The 17500-nt window shown below is 42.9% G+C and overlaps 2 protein-coding genes across 7 annotated transcripts in view; one reads left to right on the top strand and one right to left on the bottom strand.

The window, feature by feature from the left end:
• Positions 1–1116: 1116 nt before the first annotated feature.
• LOC123498972 (receptor-type tyrosine-protein phosphatase S-like) lies at positions 1117–12386 on the top strand. Of its 6 annotated transcripts, none has more exons than XM_045246596.1 (16): positions 1117–1266; positions 1929–1953; positions 3067–3351; positions 3543–3830; positions 3995–4291; positions 5054–5189; positions 5455–5557; positions 5786–5921; positions 8279–8355; positions 9540–9674; positions 9796–9924; positions 10089–10237; positions 10723–10852; positions 11282–11393; positions 11608–11701; positions 11968–12386. In XM_045246596.1, exons 1-15 carry the CDS (start codon positions 1177–1179, stop codon positions 11673–11675), a joined length of 2160 nt encoding a protein of 719 aa, XP_045102531.1. In that variant the 5' UTR covers positions 1117–1176; the 3' UTR covers positions 11676–11701; positions 11968–12386. The 6 variants fall into 6 exon arrangements, with proteins under 6 accessions (XP_045102531.1, XP_045102532.1, XP_045102528.1 ...); XM_045246597.1 differs by having other exon boundaries at positions 1118–1266; positions 5054–5156; positions 10723–10864; XM_045246593.1 differs by having other exon boundaries at positions 1118–1266; positions 10723–10864; positions 11973–12386.
• A 413-nt stretch (positions 12387–12799) lies between these two features.
• The window catches only part of LOC123498971 (serine/threonine-protein phosphatase 6 regulatory ankyrin repeat subunit B-like), a 16082-nt gene continuing 11381 nt past the window's right edge, over positions 12800–17500 (bottom strand). Inside the window, 5 exon segments of the mRNA XM_045246591.1 lie at positions 12800–14006; positions 14124–14378; positions 14801–14920; positions 15882–16016; positions 17054–17185. Coding sequence (XP_045102526.1) covers positions 13821–14006; positions 14124–14378; positions 14801–14920; positions 15882–16016; positions 17054–17185 — 828 coding nt within the window. The 3' untranslated portion in view covers positions 12800–13820.

The following is a 17500-nucleotide window of genomic DNA, read 5'->3' as shown; positions in this document are numbered from 1 at the left end:
TAGTAGTAATAGTAGTAGTAGTAGTAGTAGTAGTAGTAGTAGTAGTAGTAGTAGTAGTAGTAGTAGTAGTAGTAGTAGTAGTAGTAGTAGGAGAAGGAGAGAGAGGAGGAGGAGAAATAAGAAAAAGGAAATAGAGGAGGAAGAGATAAGGTAAAAGGAAGAAAAGAAGGGATAGAAAAGAGACGAAGGAAGAATAATTGTAGTAGTAGTAGTAGTAGTAGTAGTAGTAGCGAAAAATGCATATCTTTCTCAGACATGTTCCTGTATCACTTATCATTTCTTCATATTCCTGTACTGACCATGCATTTGTCTTAGGTGGTACGTACACCACTATGTAGTGCCTCTTTTTCCTTCATTAGTTTCTGCTCTGATCTTTAGCACTTCTGCCTTTCCCATACCTTCTTTCACTTGATCCACCTTTATATCTTTTTAACCAGCAACATCACTCCTCCTCCCATCTTACCTACTCTATTTCTTTTCCAAACATTATATTTCCTTCTCCAACCATCATCAGGTCTTCTCCTCTCTCAGTTTTGTTTCAGTAAGACCCACAATATCTGGGTTCTTGTCCTCAAGTAATCGTTGAGTTCTAAAATCCCGATATCACTCCATTTATGTTGGAATACATTACATTCCGCTCATACGTAAGTTTCTTTAGTCCTTTCTTGCTGTACTTTTCTGGGTTATGAACCACTTCCTCAGTCTCATATCCAAGATTCTCCAGAAAACTCTTTCTTCTCCTCTTCTGATCTTCCTTGTTGTTTCCTGTGTGTGTGTGTGTGTGTGTGTGTGTGTGTGTGTTTGCATGTGCACTAGTCAAAACTTAATATCAAGTAGATTGGCACGCCGAGGAAAATTTAGGCCATCATCTGGTAAGGTGGCGTCACTCAAGGTGAGACTCAGAATAGTCAGCGACGTGTGAAGATCAAGTAGAAAAACAATAAAAATATTTGTGACAGAAACACTTATCATGACAAATTGCGCTCTGTAAAGCAGGTGTCAAGATAAGGCATTGAATAAGATATCAGCGATGACCATTATCAGATATGGAGGTCTATCAGGGTGTTATCGGTGGTGCAGATAAGCACAGAGGGTGAGACAGCGGTGCTGGTGGTGGTGGTGGTGGTGGTAGTGGTAGTGGTGGAGTCACAGTGGTTGGTGTAGTGACCTGAAGTGATGTGGGCAGCGGCTGGGCTGTGTGATGTCGTTCTTCTACTGCTGATGGTGGTAGTGGTGGCGCAAGAAACGCTGTCTGTGACTCAGCAGGTTAGTGTTATTCACCGCGGTCATCTGCTGGTCACCCAGCCAACCTTTCCCCTACAGAAAGAGCTCAGAGCTTGTACTAACCCATCTTCGGGTAGGACTGAGACCATATGCGAGAAAGTGAGTGTGTGTGTGTGTGTGTGTGTGTGTGTGTGTGTGTGTGTGTGTGTGTGTGTGTGTGTGTTATTCACCACGGTCGTTTGCTGGTCATCCAACCAGACTTTCCCCTACGGAAAGAGCTCAAAGCTCGTGTGTGTGTGTGTGTGTGTGTGTGTGTGTGTGTGTGTGTGTAATTCATCTTGGTCGCCTGCTGGTCACCCAACCAGTCTTTCCCATTACGGAGCGGGCTCAGAGCTCATAGACCGATCTTCGGGTAGGACTGAGACCACATCACACACAACACACACCGGGAATGCGAGGCCACAATCCCTCGAGTTACATCCTGTACCTATTTACTGCTAGGTGAACAGGGGCCACACATTAAGAGGCTTGCCCAATTGCCTCGCCGCTTCCCGGGACTCGAACCCGGCCCTCTCGATTGTGAGTCGACCACGCTAACCACTACACTACGTGGTGTGTGTGTGTGTGTGTGTGTGTGTGTGTGTGTGTGTGTGTGTGTGTGCATTAATGTTAGTCGCTCATATTTTCGTTTTCCCATTTTTCAGAACGTCGACGTTCACAACAAAGAAGGTGAGAATAAAAGAGTTGCTTTATTTATTGAAAAAAAAAGAAGAAAAAAAGTAGGCAAATGGTAAGAAGATCGTGTCTCCGTACTTCTCTAAAATCCTTACTATATTGAGGTATGGAGGCATGGTAAAGATGTATATCTCTCATCTTTATTATTGCTATTATGAAAATGCAATTCAACATGGGGATTAACATTCACGCTGCTCGGAAATTTGTCACTTTTTTACTTGCGTGTTTCCGAGGCAGATAAATATCTTTTTGTTCCGCTTGTTATCATTATGTTACTCTCACACTAAGATTGAGAGTAAAAGGGGATATGAGTATGTTCCTGTTTAAATTCAATTACAAAGGACTGATGTTACATTCCATACACCACATCCTCGTAATCTCGAGGCTCGCGGCATTACCTTTGTTAACAGTTGCTGTATACTCTGGGTCACAATACTGATCACTCACTGAGTTATTTGAATTACTTTTCACAAGCTCTAAAAGTTGTTCAGAGTTTTCAAGAAAGCTTTCACGAATCTAATGATAGTTTAGCAACCATTCTGCAGCATCAGGGAGAAAAATCTTTACAATATGAATTATAAACTCTGTGTGGTTTGAAAAACATTTTGGCGTTTAAGGATACGTCCCTTCACCCCCCCCCCTTTCTCTCTCTCTCTCTCTCTCTCTCTCTCTCTCTCTCTCTCTCTCTCTCTCTCTCTCTCTCTCTCTCTCTCTCTCTCTCTCTCTCTCTCTCTCTCTCTCTCTCTCTCTCTCTCTCTCTCTCTCTCTCTCTCTATATATATATATATATATATATATATATATATATATATATATATATATATATATATATATATATATATATATATATATATATATATATATATATATATATATATATATATATATATATATATATATATATATATATATATATATATATATATATATATATATATATATATATATATATATATATATATATATATATATATATATATATATATATATATATATATATATATATATATATATATATATATATATATATATATATATTTAATAGAGAGGACTGGAGAATACATCGACGATGATAATCATTTAAGGAATTAATTTCATTTCCCGTAGCGACTAACGTGTCGTCGGTGGTTGTCGACGCCGTGATGAACGAATCATCCCTCCTTGACGTATTCTGGACGACGCAGGACGACTTTCCCAACTACTCCACTAACTTCAGCGTCACGTGGGCACGTTTGGGTGACGTCAGGGTGGATGAGGCCTTCACCACTGACCTCCAGTACACCATAGCAGGTCTGGACGCCTTCACCACCTATAACGTATGTGTGGCCACCTGTGTGAGCAATGGCCCTAACTATCCTGTGTGTGGTGTCAACACGACAACCAAAGAAAGCGGTGAGTGAAAACTTTGCTTCGTAGTGTGACATCTGGTAACTGCACTTTGGAAATCAATTCCTTGTATTTTTCTGTGACGAGATTAGTTTAGCATTTATGTGAGATGTTAGGGAAGAACGGAGTTATGTTGTGAGAAAGTAGCAACACCTCTGTACCTCTATAGCCAGTGTGTGTGTGTGTACACATTACAGTGCCAGGTCGGCCTGTCAATGTGACAGCCAAAGCCGAGGGAGCGGAAGCCCTGTGGGTGGGTTGGGAACCGCCGGTGGAGCCCAACGGTGTGGTGATCAGCTACACTGTCATTTGGACACACGCGGTCACACGCCACGCAGACACTCTTGATGTTGATGGTAACACCACTTCCGTCGTCATCTCCAGCTTGCAGCCATGCACTAACTATACCATCACTGTCTCGGCTGCCACTGCTGCAGGCAGCGGCCAGACTGGCGGTCCAGCCAAAGCTACCACGGAGATAGAAGGTGGGTGTGTCTGTCCTTCCACTACCATCATAACTATAACTATACTTGTATACTAGTTATATACGTTGTAACCTTAGATATACGACTATTTCATTAGTTACAGCTACACACACACACACACACACACACACACACACACACACACACACCTGCATCTCCCTCAGTCCCGGGCAGTCCCACTGAAGTCTCAGCGAGTCAGGTCGAGAGTCAGCCGCACTGTCTAAACGTAACTTGGACGCAAGCCAAGGTACGAGGTAATTGCCATGTCACGTCAAACACGGTCATCTGGTGGCTGGCTGCTTCTGGAGACCTTGTCGGTAATGAAACCTTTCCAGCCACTGTGCAGGTCAGCCTCATTGGCCTGCAGTCCTCTACCACCTATAGTGTGGGCGTGAGCGCCTCTGTGCTGGAGATAAAGGGGTCCAGTGCGGTACGAGTGAACGGCACCACGGCAAGAGCAGGTGAGCATAATAGGCTTGTGTGGCGGATACTGATACCAACTCCTCGTTCTTTTTCATGATTTTGACTACGAAATATTATGCTTATTTTCCTTTCATTTTTCTGTGAATGAACCAGACGAAAACACATATGTATAAAGAATTGCAATTTGACATGGCATATATATATATATATATATATATATATATATATATATATATATATATATATATATATATATATATATATATATATATATATATATATATATATATATATATATATATATATATATATATATATATATATATATATATATATATATATATATATATATATATATATATATATATATATATATATATATATATATATATATATATATATATATATATATATATATATATATATATATATATATATATATATATATATATATATATATATATATATATATATATATTTATTTATTTATTTATTTATTTATTTATTTATTTTATTTATTTTTTATTTATTTTTTTTATTTTTTTTCGTAATCATTAACTTGTAACTACATCCTCTTCAGATATATCATGTGTCTTTTTGAAAGGAATTCGGTGGCTCTCATCTTTCTAGAGGTTTTACCCATTCATAGACATACGTAGACATACATTTTTTTTTTTTTTTGAGGAACTCAAACATTTCCTTTAAAGATTAGTTTCCTCTGCTTCTTTCACGACAAATTTCATGAGTATGGCATTTAGTAAATATTTCCGATAGATAATGAGTGTCTCTGCACACTCCAGGGACTCCTTCCTGCTCAGGGACACTAGCGTCATTGGTGGGACTGTGTGTGGCAGGCGTGGCACTGGTTCTGGCGGTGGCAGGTGTTGCCATCTACTGTTTGAGGTACAAGCTGAAGATATCTCAGCCTCGACCTAGGTAATGTGAGATTTGTTCCAGTGTCATATATTCCTCCTTCGTAATAAAATTTAACTAAAGGAGATATTTAGTAACTACTACTACCACTACTACCAAAACTACTGCTGCTACTACTACTACTACTACTACTACTACTACTACTACTACTACTACTACTACTACTACTGCTACTACTACTACTACTATTACTACTGTTGCTGCTGCTGCTGCTGCTGCTCTCACTATTATTAAATCATGAGTTCTTCCTCCTCTTTCTCTTCGTTAGGGTTTTCTCCTCCGTCAGGCAGTCTGGTCTGGGACACTCCCTCTCTCTCACCTCCAAAGCGGCTGAAGGGACGGTGAGGGTGGAAGACCTTCGCTACATAGAAGTAAGTATGCCCCCATCCATCTCTCTCTCTCTCTCTCTCTAGATGTATTTCGTCATACCTTTTCATTATCTATAAGAGATATTCGTCATACTTTCATTTATTCCATCAGTTGTACCATTATCTTCAGGATTTTACTCTTTTACTTCTAAATTCCCTATCAGCTAGAGTTTATCTTTCTTGGTTTCTCAGTATCGCTTTTTCCCTTTCTTGTTCCATGATGGGTGACAGGTTCTGGAGGAGGACACCCAGCGGCGTTTAGAGGAAGAGTTCGAGCAGGTGCAACAGAGTAGCAGCAAACATCCCACAGTGGTAGCCTCGCAGGACCATAACAAATACAAGAATCGCTTCCGTAATATACTGCCATGTAAGTTCCCAGGCACAGTTACTCATAGTTTGACGGTGGACACCCCCCCACGCTCGCTTTTGTTGTGGTATTTTCCTGTTGTCTTGTCAAACTTGATAAAAGAACAGAAAAAAAAAAATTAAGATCAGAATTACAGACCTAGAGATAAACAGCTAATGTTTTTGTGAATAATTGGAAGAGGCTGCATCCTTCAGATCAAGTTTATGAGTATAGGCTAAAAATTCTTGTGTGTGTGTGATTCACCTTGGTCGCCTGCTGGTCACCCAGCCAGTCTTCCCATACGGAGCGAGCTCAGAGCTCATAGACCGATCTTCGGGTAGGACTGAGACCACGTAACACACTCCACACACCGGGAAAGCGAGACCACAACCCCTCGAGTTACATCCCGTACCTATTTACTGCTAGGTGAACAGGGGGCTACACATTAAGAGACTTGCTCATTTGCCTCGCCGCTTACTGGGATTCGAACCCGGCCCTCTCGATTGTGATTCGAGCGTGCTAACCACTACACTACGCGGTGTGTATGTGTGTGTGTGTGTGTTTCACTGTTTGATCTGCTGCGGTCTCTGACGAGACAGCCAGACGTTACCCTACGGAACGAGCTCAGAGCTCATTATTTCCGATCTTCGGATAGGCCTGAGACCAGGCAGACACCACACACCGGGACAACAAGGTCACAACTCCTCGATTTACATCCCGTACCTACTCACTGCTAGGTGAACAGGGGCTACACGTGAAAGGAGACACACCCAAATATCTCCACCCGGCTGGGGAATCGAACCCCGGTCCTCTGGCTTGTGAAGCCAGCGCTCTAACCACTGAGCTACGTGTGTGTGTGTGTGTGTGTGTGTGTGTGTGTGTGTGTGTGTGTGTGTGTGTGTGTGTGTATTTACCTAGTTGTAGTTTTACAGGGCCTGGGCTTTATGCTCGTGTGGCCCCGTCTCCATATCTACACTTATCCAATTTCTCTTTAAAACTATGCACACTCGTTGCTGACACCACTTCCTCACTCAAACTGTTCCAAGTCTCAACACATCTTTGCGGGAAACTATATTTTAACATCTCTCAGACATCTTCCTTCCTCAGTTTCTTACTATGCGATCTTGTGCTTCTAATGTCATATTCTTCTCTCAGGATTAGTTTCTCATTATCCACTTGATCCATTCCGTTAATCAATTTATAAACTTGTATCAGATCCCTCTCTCTTCTCTGTTCCAGGGTTGGTAGATCCATAGCTTTTAGTCTCTCCTCATATGTCATCCCTTTAAATTCTGGAACCATTCTTGTAGCCATTTTTGTAGTCTCTCCAATTTCCTTATGTGTTTCTTTTATGGGGGTCCACACAACTCCTGCATATTCCAATCTAGGTCTTATTTTAGTACTTATCAATTTCTTCATCATTTCTTTGTCCATATAGTGAAATGCTAATCCAATATTCCTTAGCAAATTATATGTCTCTCTGAAAATTCTATCAATATGGCTTACCGGTTGATTGTTTTCTTCCATCGTCACTCCCAAGTCCTTTTCCTTTTTTACTTTTTCTAGTTCTACTCCATCTCCCATCTTATAGATTCCCACTGGTCGTCTTTCACTTTTTCCCATTTCCATGACATGGCTTTTGTCCACATTGAATTCCATCTCCCATTTTTTACTCCATTTCCAGATCTTGTTTAAGTCTTCCTGCAGTATTTCACAATCGTCCTTTTGTTTTATGACTCTGCACAGTTTCGCATCGTCCACAAACAGATTTATGTAGCTGTTCACTCCCTCTGGCATGTCGTTTATATATACGAGAAAAATTATTGGCGCCAATACTGACCCCTGTGGCACTCCGCTGTCTACTGCTCTCCACTTGGACTTCATATCTTTAACTAAACGTCCTTATTTCTCTCCCCCTCAAGTAATTTTCTATCCATCTCAATGTGCTTCCTTTTAAGCCACCCTTCTCCTCTAACTTCCATAGTAATCTTTCATGTGGCACTTTATCAAACGCTTTTTTTAAATCTAAATAAATACAGTCAATCTATCCCTCTCTCTCTCTCTTGTACTTTATCAACTATTCTAGAGTAGAAACTCAATAAACTTGTTACACACGACCGACCTTTTCTAAAACCAAATTGGCTATTTGATAATAATTTGTTGTCTTCAAGAAACTCAATCCATTGTGTGTGTGTGTGTGTGTGTGTGTGTGTGTGTGTGTGTGTGTGTGTGTGTGTGTGTGTGTGTGTGTGTGTGTGTGTGTGTGTGTGTGTGTGTGTGTGTGTGTGTGTGTGTGTGTGTGTGTGTGTGTGTGTGTGTGTGTGTGTATGCTATCAGGCTGACAAGAAGTGAACAGTTCTATGCTTTCTCTTCAACAGTTGACCACAGTCGAGTCATTCTTTTCTCCGAGGCGGGAGAAGCTGACTCAGATTACATCAACGCCAACTATATCAAGGTCAGCGACCATGATGAGGTTCTGGGCGCACTGACTTTTTTTTTTTTTTATGTTATGCCATATAGCGCCTGTAGGTATACTTGAAGAGTATGGGATGAGCTCTCCAGCTTCCACCCATTAGCGGCGCAGAAAATTTTATTTATAGTGGTACCCATATTAGGGCCCATATAATCACCCAAGCGCATCTTTGGTGTAAGGCAATTACACCTCCACCTAGAACATGGGTATCATAGTGACATGTAGTTAACTTTAAACCACTCGACAAATGACAGTTTCAAGGTGGCATATGGTGGGATTTGAACCTACGCATGGACGTCTGCCCGATCCCAAGCTCACCACCTTATCCATTACGCTACCGCCTCCTCATGACCAGTAACAGTAAGAGCATCTTCACAAGTTAGTCAAGTTGGCCACAATCTTGGTCACAAAGAAGGAGCAAGAGATTGATTGACTGAATAAGTGTCTTTCTGGTATAGCGGCATTCAAAATTATTTGGCAACCAACATTACATTCGTATATTAAGAAATAGAATTCTAAAAGATGAGACTCATAACTTAAAACAATCACTTCAGTAATTTGATAATTAAAATCAAATCACATAACTCTCAAACATCACACAAAAATTCGAACAAACGAACCGCCTAAAAAAAGTCATATTATCTGTTTTAGTTAATGACAGGAAAAATATGAATACAGATTTTTGAGAGAGACAAACGTAACAGAAGATATTCAGACCAAAGTATTCATCCTCTAATACCACAGAAAGTAGGAAATGCGGCGAGCATTCCCATGGAGTAAATGAAATATGCCAAACATTCCCCGTAGACTTCTGGCTCAATGGGCAATCAACTCATTGATTTGTACATTAGGATGTACCTAAATTCAACACCATATTTTATTGTTAATGCCAACAAGCATTTACCTTTATGAAATTTTTAATAATATTTCTAGAAACGTTTACAAAGAAAGGCAGATGAGTGTACAAACTTGGTACTAATGAGGTGAGCAGGCCTGTCAAAACTTGCCTTCTGTGATTTCGATGCATCTATACCGAACACACACACACACACACACACACACGAACACACACACACACACACACACACACACACACACACACACACACACACACACACACACACACACAAACACACACACACACAGTGAACCTACACTCTCTGCAGGATGTCTGGGGACGGAACCGTTTTATTGCGTGCCAGGCGCCGCTGGAGGGCACGGTAGGGGACATGTGGCGGCTGGTGTGGCAGCATGACTCTCGCGTGGTGGTCATGCTTACCAACTCTCGGGAGCGAGGACGGGTGAGTGTTCAGAATCCAGGAGAATGCTATTCTCTAACGATTCTCCAACTTTCTTGTTTATTTAAGTTACGTATAATCAAAGTATCAACAAAAGTGTGTTCTGAATCGTGGCCTTGGCCAGCAGGAGGTGTGTGCCGTGTACTGGCCCACCCTGGAAGGGCCAGTCGTCACCGTGGGGGACCTTACCGTCACAACACGTAGCGAGACCAGTAAAGGCGGCCTGCGAGTGCGTGAGTTTCTACTTGAGAAGGTACGTGGTGCACTGGCTTCTTGCTGTATGTGCTTCTTATCATCATGTTTGATGTCTCACGCGTGACTGATAGCACCAGCAGCGGCAGTCCATTGTGACAGACAGCAAGTAAATGTTACAGCGTCTATCAAATGATAACGGAGCTTCCTTCCCTTCTTGAACAGGGAAAAGAGCAACGACCAGTAAGACAGTACCAGCTTACCACCTGGCTGGACTTTGGGGTGCCCAATCATGAACTTTACCTTCTGGACTTTATCTGCGAACTCCGGGACTTGGTAAACCCAGAGTGCGGTCCCCACGTGGTCCACTGCCGGTGAGGGAAGAGCAAAGTGTACGGCAGCACCTCCTAGCATGACAGCTATAGGTGTATAGTCAGATTCATGTAACATTTAATATGCAAAGAAAGAGAGAGTAACTCAACAGAGAAGGACAAAAGGCTGCCAGTGAAGTCTGTGTCTATAAGCTAATAGGTTTGTTTTGAGAGATAGGTACGAATACAGTATACATTTATGATAGCTTACTAAGTATTCCATAGTATAATATATTAAGGGGCCGCCGTGGTACAGTGGAACCATGCGCGCTTTGGGGTCCGAGGGGTCTACAAGCGCACGGGTTCGAATCCTGTCCACGGTCCGAGTGTAGGTTGGGCTTCCTCACTCGGGGCAACGGTTTCCTAGACTTTGAGATAGGAGGTACCCCAAAAGTATCCCCTTTAGCCCATAAATTCCCGTGAAAAGCCCACATGGTATAAATAGATAAAAAAAGATAGAAAAGTTATTAGTGATTTTTCTTGTCCAGCGCCGGCGTTGGTCGCACTGGCACCTTTATCGGGTTGTGGAACCTGATGGACACAGTGGACGCGGGGCAGCGGGACAGTGTGAACGTGCGCCAGACAGTACTGGCCATGAGGGAGTGTCGCTTTTGCATGGTGCAGACCCCGGTATATATATATATATATATATATATATATATATATATATATATATATATATATATATATATATATATATATATATATATATATATATATATATATATATATATATATATATATATATATATATATATATATATATATATATATATATATATATATATATATATATATATATATATATATATATATATATATATATATATATATATATATATATATATATATATATATATATATATATATATATATATATATATATATATATATATATATATATATATATATATATATATATATATATATATTGGCAATACAGTGATCAAGTGACATCAACTGTAAGTTTTGAACTCAGTGAGTGGTATCTGAAACCATTCCCTTTCATATCAAACGTTGTTCTAACCTGTTTTATGGGCCCGACAGGAGCAATACCTGTATCTGTACAAGAGCATCTTGGCCTACATGGAGGAGCCACAGATAGAGAGGACAAAAAACCGACGGCACAGAACTCCGAGAGAGCCGCGACCACAAAAAGGTTGTAGTGGCGTGGGAACATTAGTGCATCCTTTCATTACTTTTCTTTCCATAACGAAGAAGAACAAAAAGATAAAGAGAGAGACATGACAGGAAATAACTAGTTTATGTTATGAGTAACAACCAATGATTATTATCATGCTTTCAGTTCAATCTCTGGTTTGAACTTCTTAGCTTCGAACAGTCAGCTTCCTGACAGTTTGTTTTCTCCTCAGAACAGCGCCTCGCGTACCACAATCCTGCCTTCACCCAAGAGGCGATCTCCAGCGCACACCACGCATGACACGCACACCACGAAACATCCTCAAGGTGTGTGTGTGTGTGTGTGTGTGTGAAAACGTCCGCCAGTGACCTGTTGTTATCGCCACTCTCTCTCTCTCTCTATGTGTGTGCCTCGTCTCAGCTATACCCATTGTAGAGCATATTGGCGTAATATATACGTAGATTTATCATTATCATTATTACCATTATATATGAACATAAGAAAAGAGGGAAGCTGCAGGAGGCTGTCAGGCCTACACTTGGCAGTCCCTGTATTAGTTGTTATTATCATTAATGTCATCTCAACCAACCAGCACAGACGGAAGCCTGGCAGAAGGGAGCCTGGAGGTGAGGTGTCGATCGTCTCCGTGACCTGTGTGGGTACTGGTGGCTAGCTGGCAGCAGTGGTTATACGCTACTATCGGAGGAAGCTGCACCAATCTTCCCAGAAGGTGGTTATCGCTCAGGAAAATGACTAATCTTGCAATTCTACCTATAAATCTTTTAATGATACGTGGGGTGTACTTTTGTAGGCGATAAGCTTAACTCACGTGCAACTGATGCTTGAATGAAATGGCTGGTCAACTGTCTGCTGTATGAAAGTCTCGCAGTATTTGATGAGCCACATTAATTAGCAGCGTTCGGGAAAATATTCCGTGTTTTATGTGTCAATTGCAAGGCAGTGATCTGCACGCTGTGAAACTTATCTGTGAAAAATGGTGTTCAGCTGCTATTGATTTGTTTTATAGCCCTTCGAAATGTGCATGTGTGTGTGTGTGTGTGTGTGTGTGTGTGTGTGTGTGTGTGTGTGTATGTTTGGAATAATGTATGTAACTAGTTATTCATTGTGTTTTGTACCCAAGTACTTAGTCATTTAGCACTTTTGGTGAGATGTTAGCGTCAAGACCTTCAATGACGCCTCCAGTTCAGTTGATAAATTGCTGGCAGTTTGAGGGAGAAATACTACCATACTCTGTTTCATTATTAAAAAGGACAACCCGGCCAAGACTCCTGCCCTCACCCACCCTAGCACCTTTTTTTCCCCCGGCAAAGAAAGTTTTCCTTTCAGCTGTCTTTATTATGGCATTTTATAGTATATTTTCAATTCTATAAAAATCGATGACAAAGGAAACAAAATAATCATTATAAAAAATAACAGTTACAATCTTGCGTACAATACTTGTTTGGACATATTATAGCGGCGTGGCGAGGACCTTATCTATCCGACCTCTTGTGGTACAGACCCCACTCACACTACACACACTTTGCACACGCAGCCACAACATAGGACTACAGCTGCGGCCTTCTGCACCCACAGAACCACACACACACACACACACACACACACACACACACACATTGAATGCAGAATTGTTGGGCTTACTCTTTTGCCAGCAAGCGAGGTCTCGTATCTAACTTCCACCAGGCTCCTGCGAAGAAGGGCTACAGCAGAAGGGGAATAGTATGAATTATTTTGATCAACTTATAAGGAATCCAGCTAAAGTTTCCTCAGTTGTAAGTCAGGAACATGAACTACCAGGACAGTGCTTAGTGATAATGATAACAATGACAGTAAGTGTCCGTGGATGTGGCAGGGGTGGCGTGAGGGACAGCTGGTGTGAAAACTGTTAGCTCTGTTTTTGGGACCTTGAGGTATCTCCGATTAACCGACCAATGAGCGCCAAGTGTTGCGACAATAGTTCCAGCAGTAATCCCTGTCAGGCAGGCTTGCTGTGGTCACACGCCCCGCAATCTGCGAGGCTGGTAGTTGGTTCCCTGTAAAATCTTACTACACCGATCCCGTTCATAAGAACAGGAGTTTGATATTGACACACAGAGAGACACAGATAGATAGATAGATAGGTAACACAAAATCATTCTGAAATGTCCCTTGAGGTGCACTTGCTCACACTAGTAAAATATCTTTTCGGTATCTGGGATGTGAGCACTTTCAAGAGAAGGTACAAATCCCTTCTGAAATATTTTGGCAATAGTTTCCCTTCCTGTGGTGAGCGCTTGGTGCGATGCCACTCTGTCGTCCCGAGGCCGCCACTATGGGACTGTTACCGCGCCCAGCACCGACAAGCGTGGAGCAACACAAGAGTGACTTTGAGTAAGTGGTTGGGAATTTCGCTATCCAGGGAGAGTTCAGAGGCTGTCAGGAACTTCAGAAGAGCCAGTCCTGTGATAGATTAGAGAACAGTGTAACAGGCGGCGAGGGGCTAGAAGCATTAGTACGAAGAGCCGCGGTCAGTTGCTGATTGGTTCTTTGGTGTAGCTGCTGCATCGTGACGCCGTGAAGGATTTCCCTGGCCAGCTCAGCACTGAAGGCAGAGCACCGAGAGCCAACCACCTGCAACGCCAGACACCCGCCATTAGTTTCCCGTCGCCTTCCGTGCTCTTTTCCGTTCTTTTCGCCACTTCTACCCATTTCCTACTCCCCACGCCACTCCATCATCACCCTACTCACCTGCAGCCGTTCCGTTGAGGCTCCGCCCACCGCCGCCATGTTCGGATGAAGCAGCGGTGGCAGGATGTGGGCGTGGGGATTAGAACGAGCACTCTGAGAGGCCGCCTCATCGACCCTGACTGCCACAGCGTCCAGCAACAGCACCAGTGTGGGCACGGCGGCGAGGGCGTTCACCAGAGAGGAGAGGAGAACATTGGTGGGCGCGGGCTGAGCTGAAGGGAGGCACAGGGCGGGACCTTCCGGAGTCACCAGGATCTAGCGGTGACAAGCAAGAGTTTGGTGACAGTTTTGTTCCAACGCCATGACACACCCTCTACATCTCTATCTCTCCGCCTCAGGGAGCAATGAGCCTCACCGGGAGACAAATGTAACCTGCAAGCCTCGGCAATAATCCAAGGCAGTATACCTAACACATTCAAACACCCGAGGGGGATGCTCACAATTATTAATACACTCTACATCTAGAATGTCAAAGAAGTCTCTGATTATTTGCGGGATTACAATGAAAGATGAATACCCAACACTGAGTCAACGAGAATGACTAGCAAGAGATGCAAAACAATTGAACAGCAAGCATTTCCCTCGTCACCGCAACATTCGTATATACGTATATGTGGTTTGAAATCAGTACTGCGCACGATACATCACAATCCAACACAACATAGCCTTAGCCTTACCTCGCCGCTGATGTATAAAACGACAGCACCTTCTTCTCCCGAGTGGATCTTGTCAGCAAAGGTGTGCACCTGCTTGGCTAAGGACTCTGGGGAGGCTCGTCGCAACACGTGCTGCACCACCTGAGGAAGGACAAAACGCGGGTGCTCACCTCTGTCTAGCTTGGACTAAATAAAGCAGTGTCTGCCTCACACGGTGCTGAAGCCGTTAGCCGTCAGCCGTCAGCCGTCACACACTTCCACACTATAGCTACGATAACAACGTATATATGTTGCACTGTGTATCATCTATCTATTAACTGACTGCTTCATCCCCTTCCTCGAGTCTACCACGCACACAACTAAGCGAAGCACTGAAACAAGCGCGTAGTAGATAAGGTGATGAGCGTGGGATCGGGCAGACGTCCACGCGCAGGTTGGAATCCCACCACATACCGCCTTGAAACTTTTCCATTTGTCGAGTGGTTTAAAGTTACCTACATGTCACCATGATACCCAGGTTCTAGGTGATTACACAAAAGATGCTCTTGGGCGGTGATATGGGCCCTAATACGGGTACCACTATAAATAAAATTGCCTGTGCCACTAATGGGTGGAAGCTGAACATTGCTTCCCATACATACTCTTCAAGTATGTCTATAGGCGCTATAGGCCATAACATAAAAAAATCCATGGCTCCACTAACACTGCCTGACACTGTGCTGTTGCCCACCCTCGGCAGCGTGCACTAAGTGCTCAAAGATGGAACCTATATAGATAAATTTCGTATCTGAAATCTATTTATCCACCACCTCTGTTTCTCAAAGGAAAGAGTTTGATATTTAAGGAAACAGTTTGATGTTTAAGCAGAAAGCAAAGAATACAGTTATCAATTTAGATGAAGTGTGTGCGGTCGCTTCTCGATGGCATGAAGAGTCAGGAAATCTATCCCTCGCTGTCACCAATAGTCATAATAAACCTCTTGTCTCAAGATTGTGGAAGTGACCGGAAGGAGGCCATAGGGGAGACGGTTCAAACCAAGCAGTGTCCTCTTGTCTAGTGTGAGTGGTAGGCGGCGCAGCGTTTAATGCAAGGAAGAACTTACCTGGAACGGACGTGGAAGAGAGAGCAGAACAGACGCCACCTCACCGCCTCCTGCGACACAGGCATCCCCAGCACGTGTGGCTCCGTCCAGCACTAATGAGGGCGGCGGGGCGCTTAGCACCAGAGCGTGACGCACCTGACGGTAAGCAAAACACAAGATGTTCACTTTCGAGCCTGATTATGTTAAGAATATTTTATAGGACCTTATAGAACCATGATTTAATTTTCCCTTGTGCCAACCATTCTTTAACATTTATAATATATCCATGGTGGCATGGTGGGCAGCTGTTAGTCATGAAGAGGTGAAGACCAGCTGAAGGTGAATTTAAAATGTAATGGATATTAAGGAAAAGTTGCTGATGATAGTAGTGTTGGTGGTGGTAGTGCTGGTGGTGGTGAGGTGCAGGGGTGGACAAGCAAACACAGCTAGGCCATACAGACGCCTCACCTGGTTGTTGTTTCGGTGATATGGGCCCTAATACGGGTACCACTATAAATAAAATTGCCTGTGCCACTAATGGGTGGAAGCTGAACATTGCTTCCCATACATACTCTTCAAGTATGTCTATAGGCGCTATAGGCCATAACATAAAAAAATCCATGGCTCCACTAACACTGCCTGACACCGTGCTGTTGCCCACCCTCGGCAGCGTGCACGTAAGTGCTCAAAGATGGAACCTATATAGATAAATTTCGTATCTGAAATCTATTTATCCACCACCTCTGTTTCTCAAAGGAAAGAGTTTGATATTTAAGGAAACAGTTTGATGTTTAAGCAGAAAGCAAAGAATACAGTTATCAATTTAGATGAAGTGTGTGCGGTCGCTTCTCGATGGCATGAAGAGTCAGGAAATCTATCCCTCGCTGTCACCAATAGTCATAATAAACCTCTTGTCTCAAGATTGTGGAAGTGACCGGAAGGAGGCCATAGGGGAGACGGTTCAAACCAAGCAGTGTCCTCTTGTCTAGTGTGAGTGGTGGGCGGCGCAGCGTTTAATGCAAGGAAGAACTTACCTGGAACGGACGTGGAAGGTGAAGCTGAAGGTGAATTTAAAATGTAATGGATATTAAGGAAAAGTTGCTGATGATAGTAGTGTTGGTGGTGGTGGTGCTGGTGGTGGTGAGGTGCAGGGGTGGACAAGCAAACACAGCTAGGCCATACAGACGCCTCACCTGGTTGTTGTTTCGGTATAGATTGACCATGGCCTTGAGGGTAGGCGGCAGGTAGGGCGGGCGCACACCGGCGCGGGAGAGGGAGTGGGACGGGTGCTGCAGCAACACTCGCACACACTCGTGTTGGGACCGCTGAAGAACACAACATGCATCCGATCAAGCTTCCTCATCCTAACGCGCTACTACTACAATTCTTAATACTCGTGTTTAGGAGGCGCTGCAGTCTTCCCTCTCATTCTCAATCAGAACTACCAACAAGATCATCATGGACAAATTTCCCCATGACAAAGGAACACTTTAAAAATTGCGTTCACTGGTCAAAAAACATGCACCAAATCATTCACAATACTTTTAGGAAGAATCACCTAATGAATACAAGATATTTATTTCTTCGTGAGTATTGCGTGCAGGCCAGGCCGGCCACTTACTGTCTGAACAATGAAGTTT

Source organism: Portunus trituberculatus, chromosome 48, assembly GCF_017591435.1.
Source record: "Portunus trituberculatus isolate SZX2019 chromosome 48, ASM1759143v1, whole genome shotgun sequence".
NCBI lineage: Eukaryota > Metazoa > Arthropoda > Malacostraca > Decapoda > Portunidae > Portunus > Portunus trituberculatus.
The sequence above is the reverse complement of the archived record's forward strand: the minus strand, read 5'-3'. Positions and strand labels throughout refer to the sequence as shown.

Bases quoted from the DNA above. Each gene is read 5' to 3' on its own strand.
- LOC123498972 (XM_045246593.1), top strand. From the start codon at position 1,177: ATGTGGGCAGCGGCTGGGCTGTGTGATGTCGTTCTTCTACTGCTGATG. The intron at 4,292-5,053 runs GTGAGCATAATA...TGCACACTCCAG, and splicing joins CGGCACCACGGCAAGAGCAG to GGACTCCTTCCTGCTCAGGG. The intron at 5,558-5,785 runs GTAAGTATGCCC...GATGGGTGACAG, and splicing joins AAGACCTTCGCTACATAGAA to GTTCTGGAGGAGGACACCCA.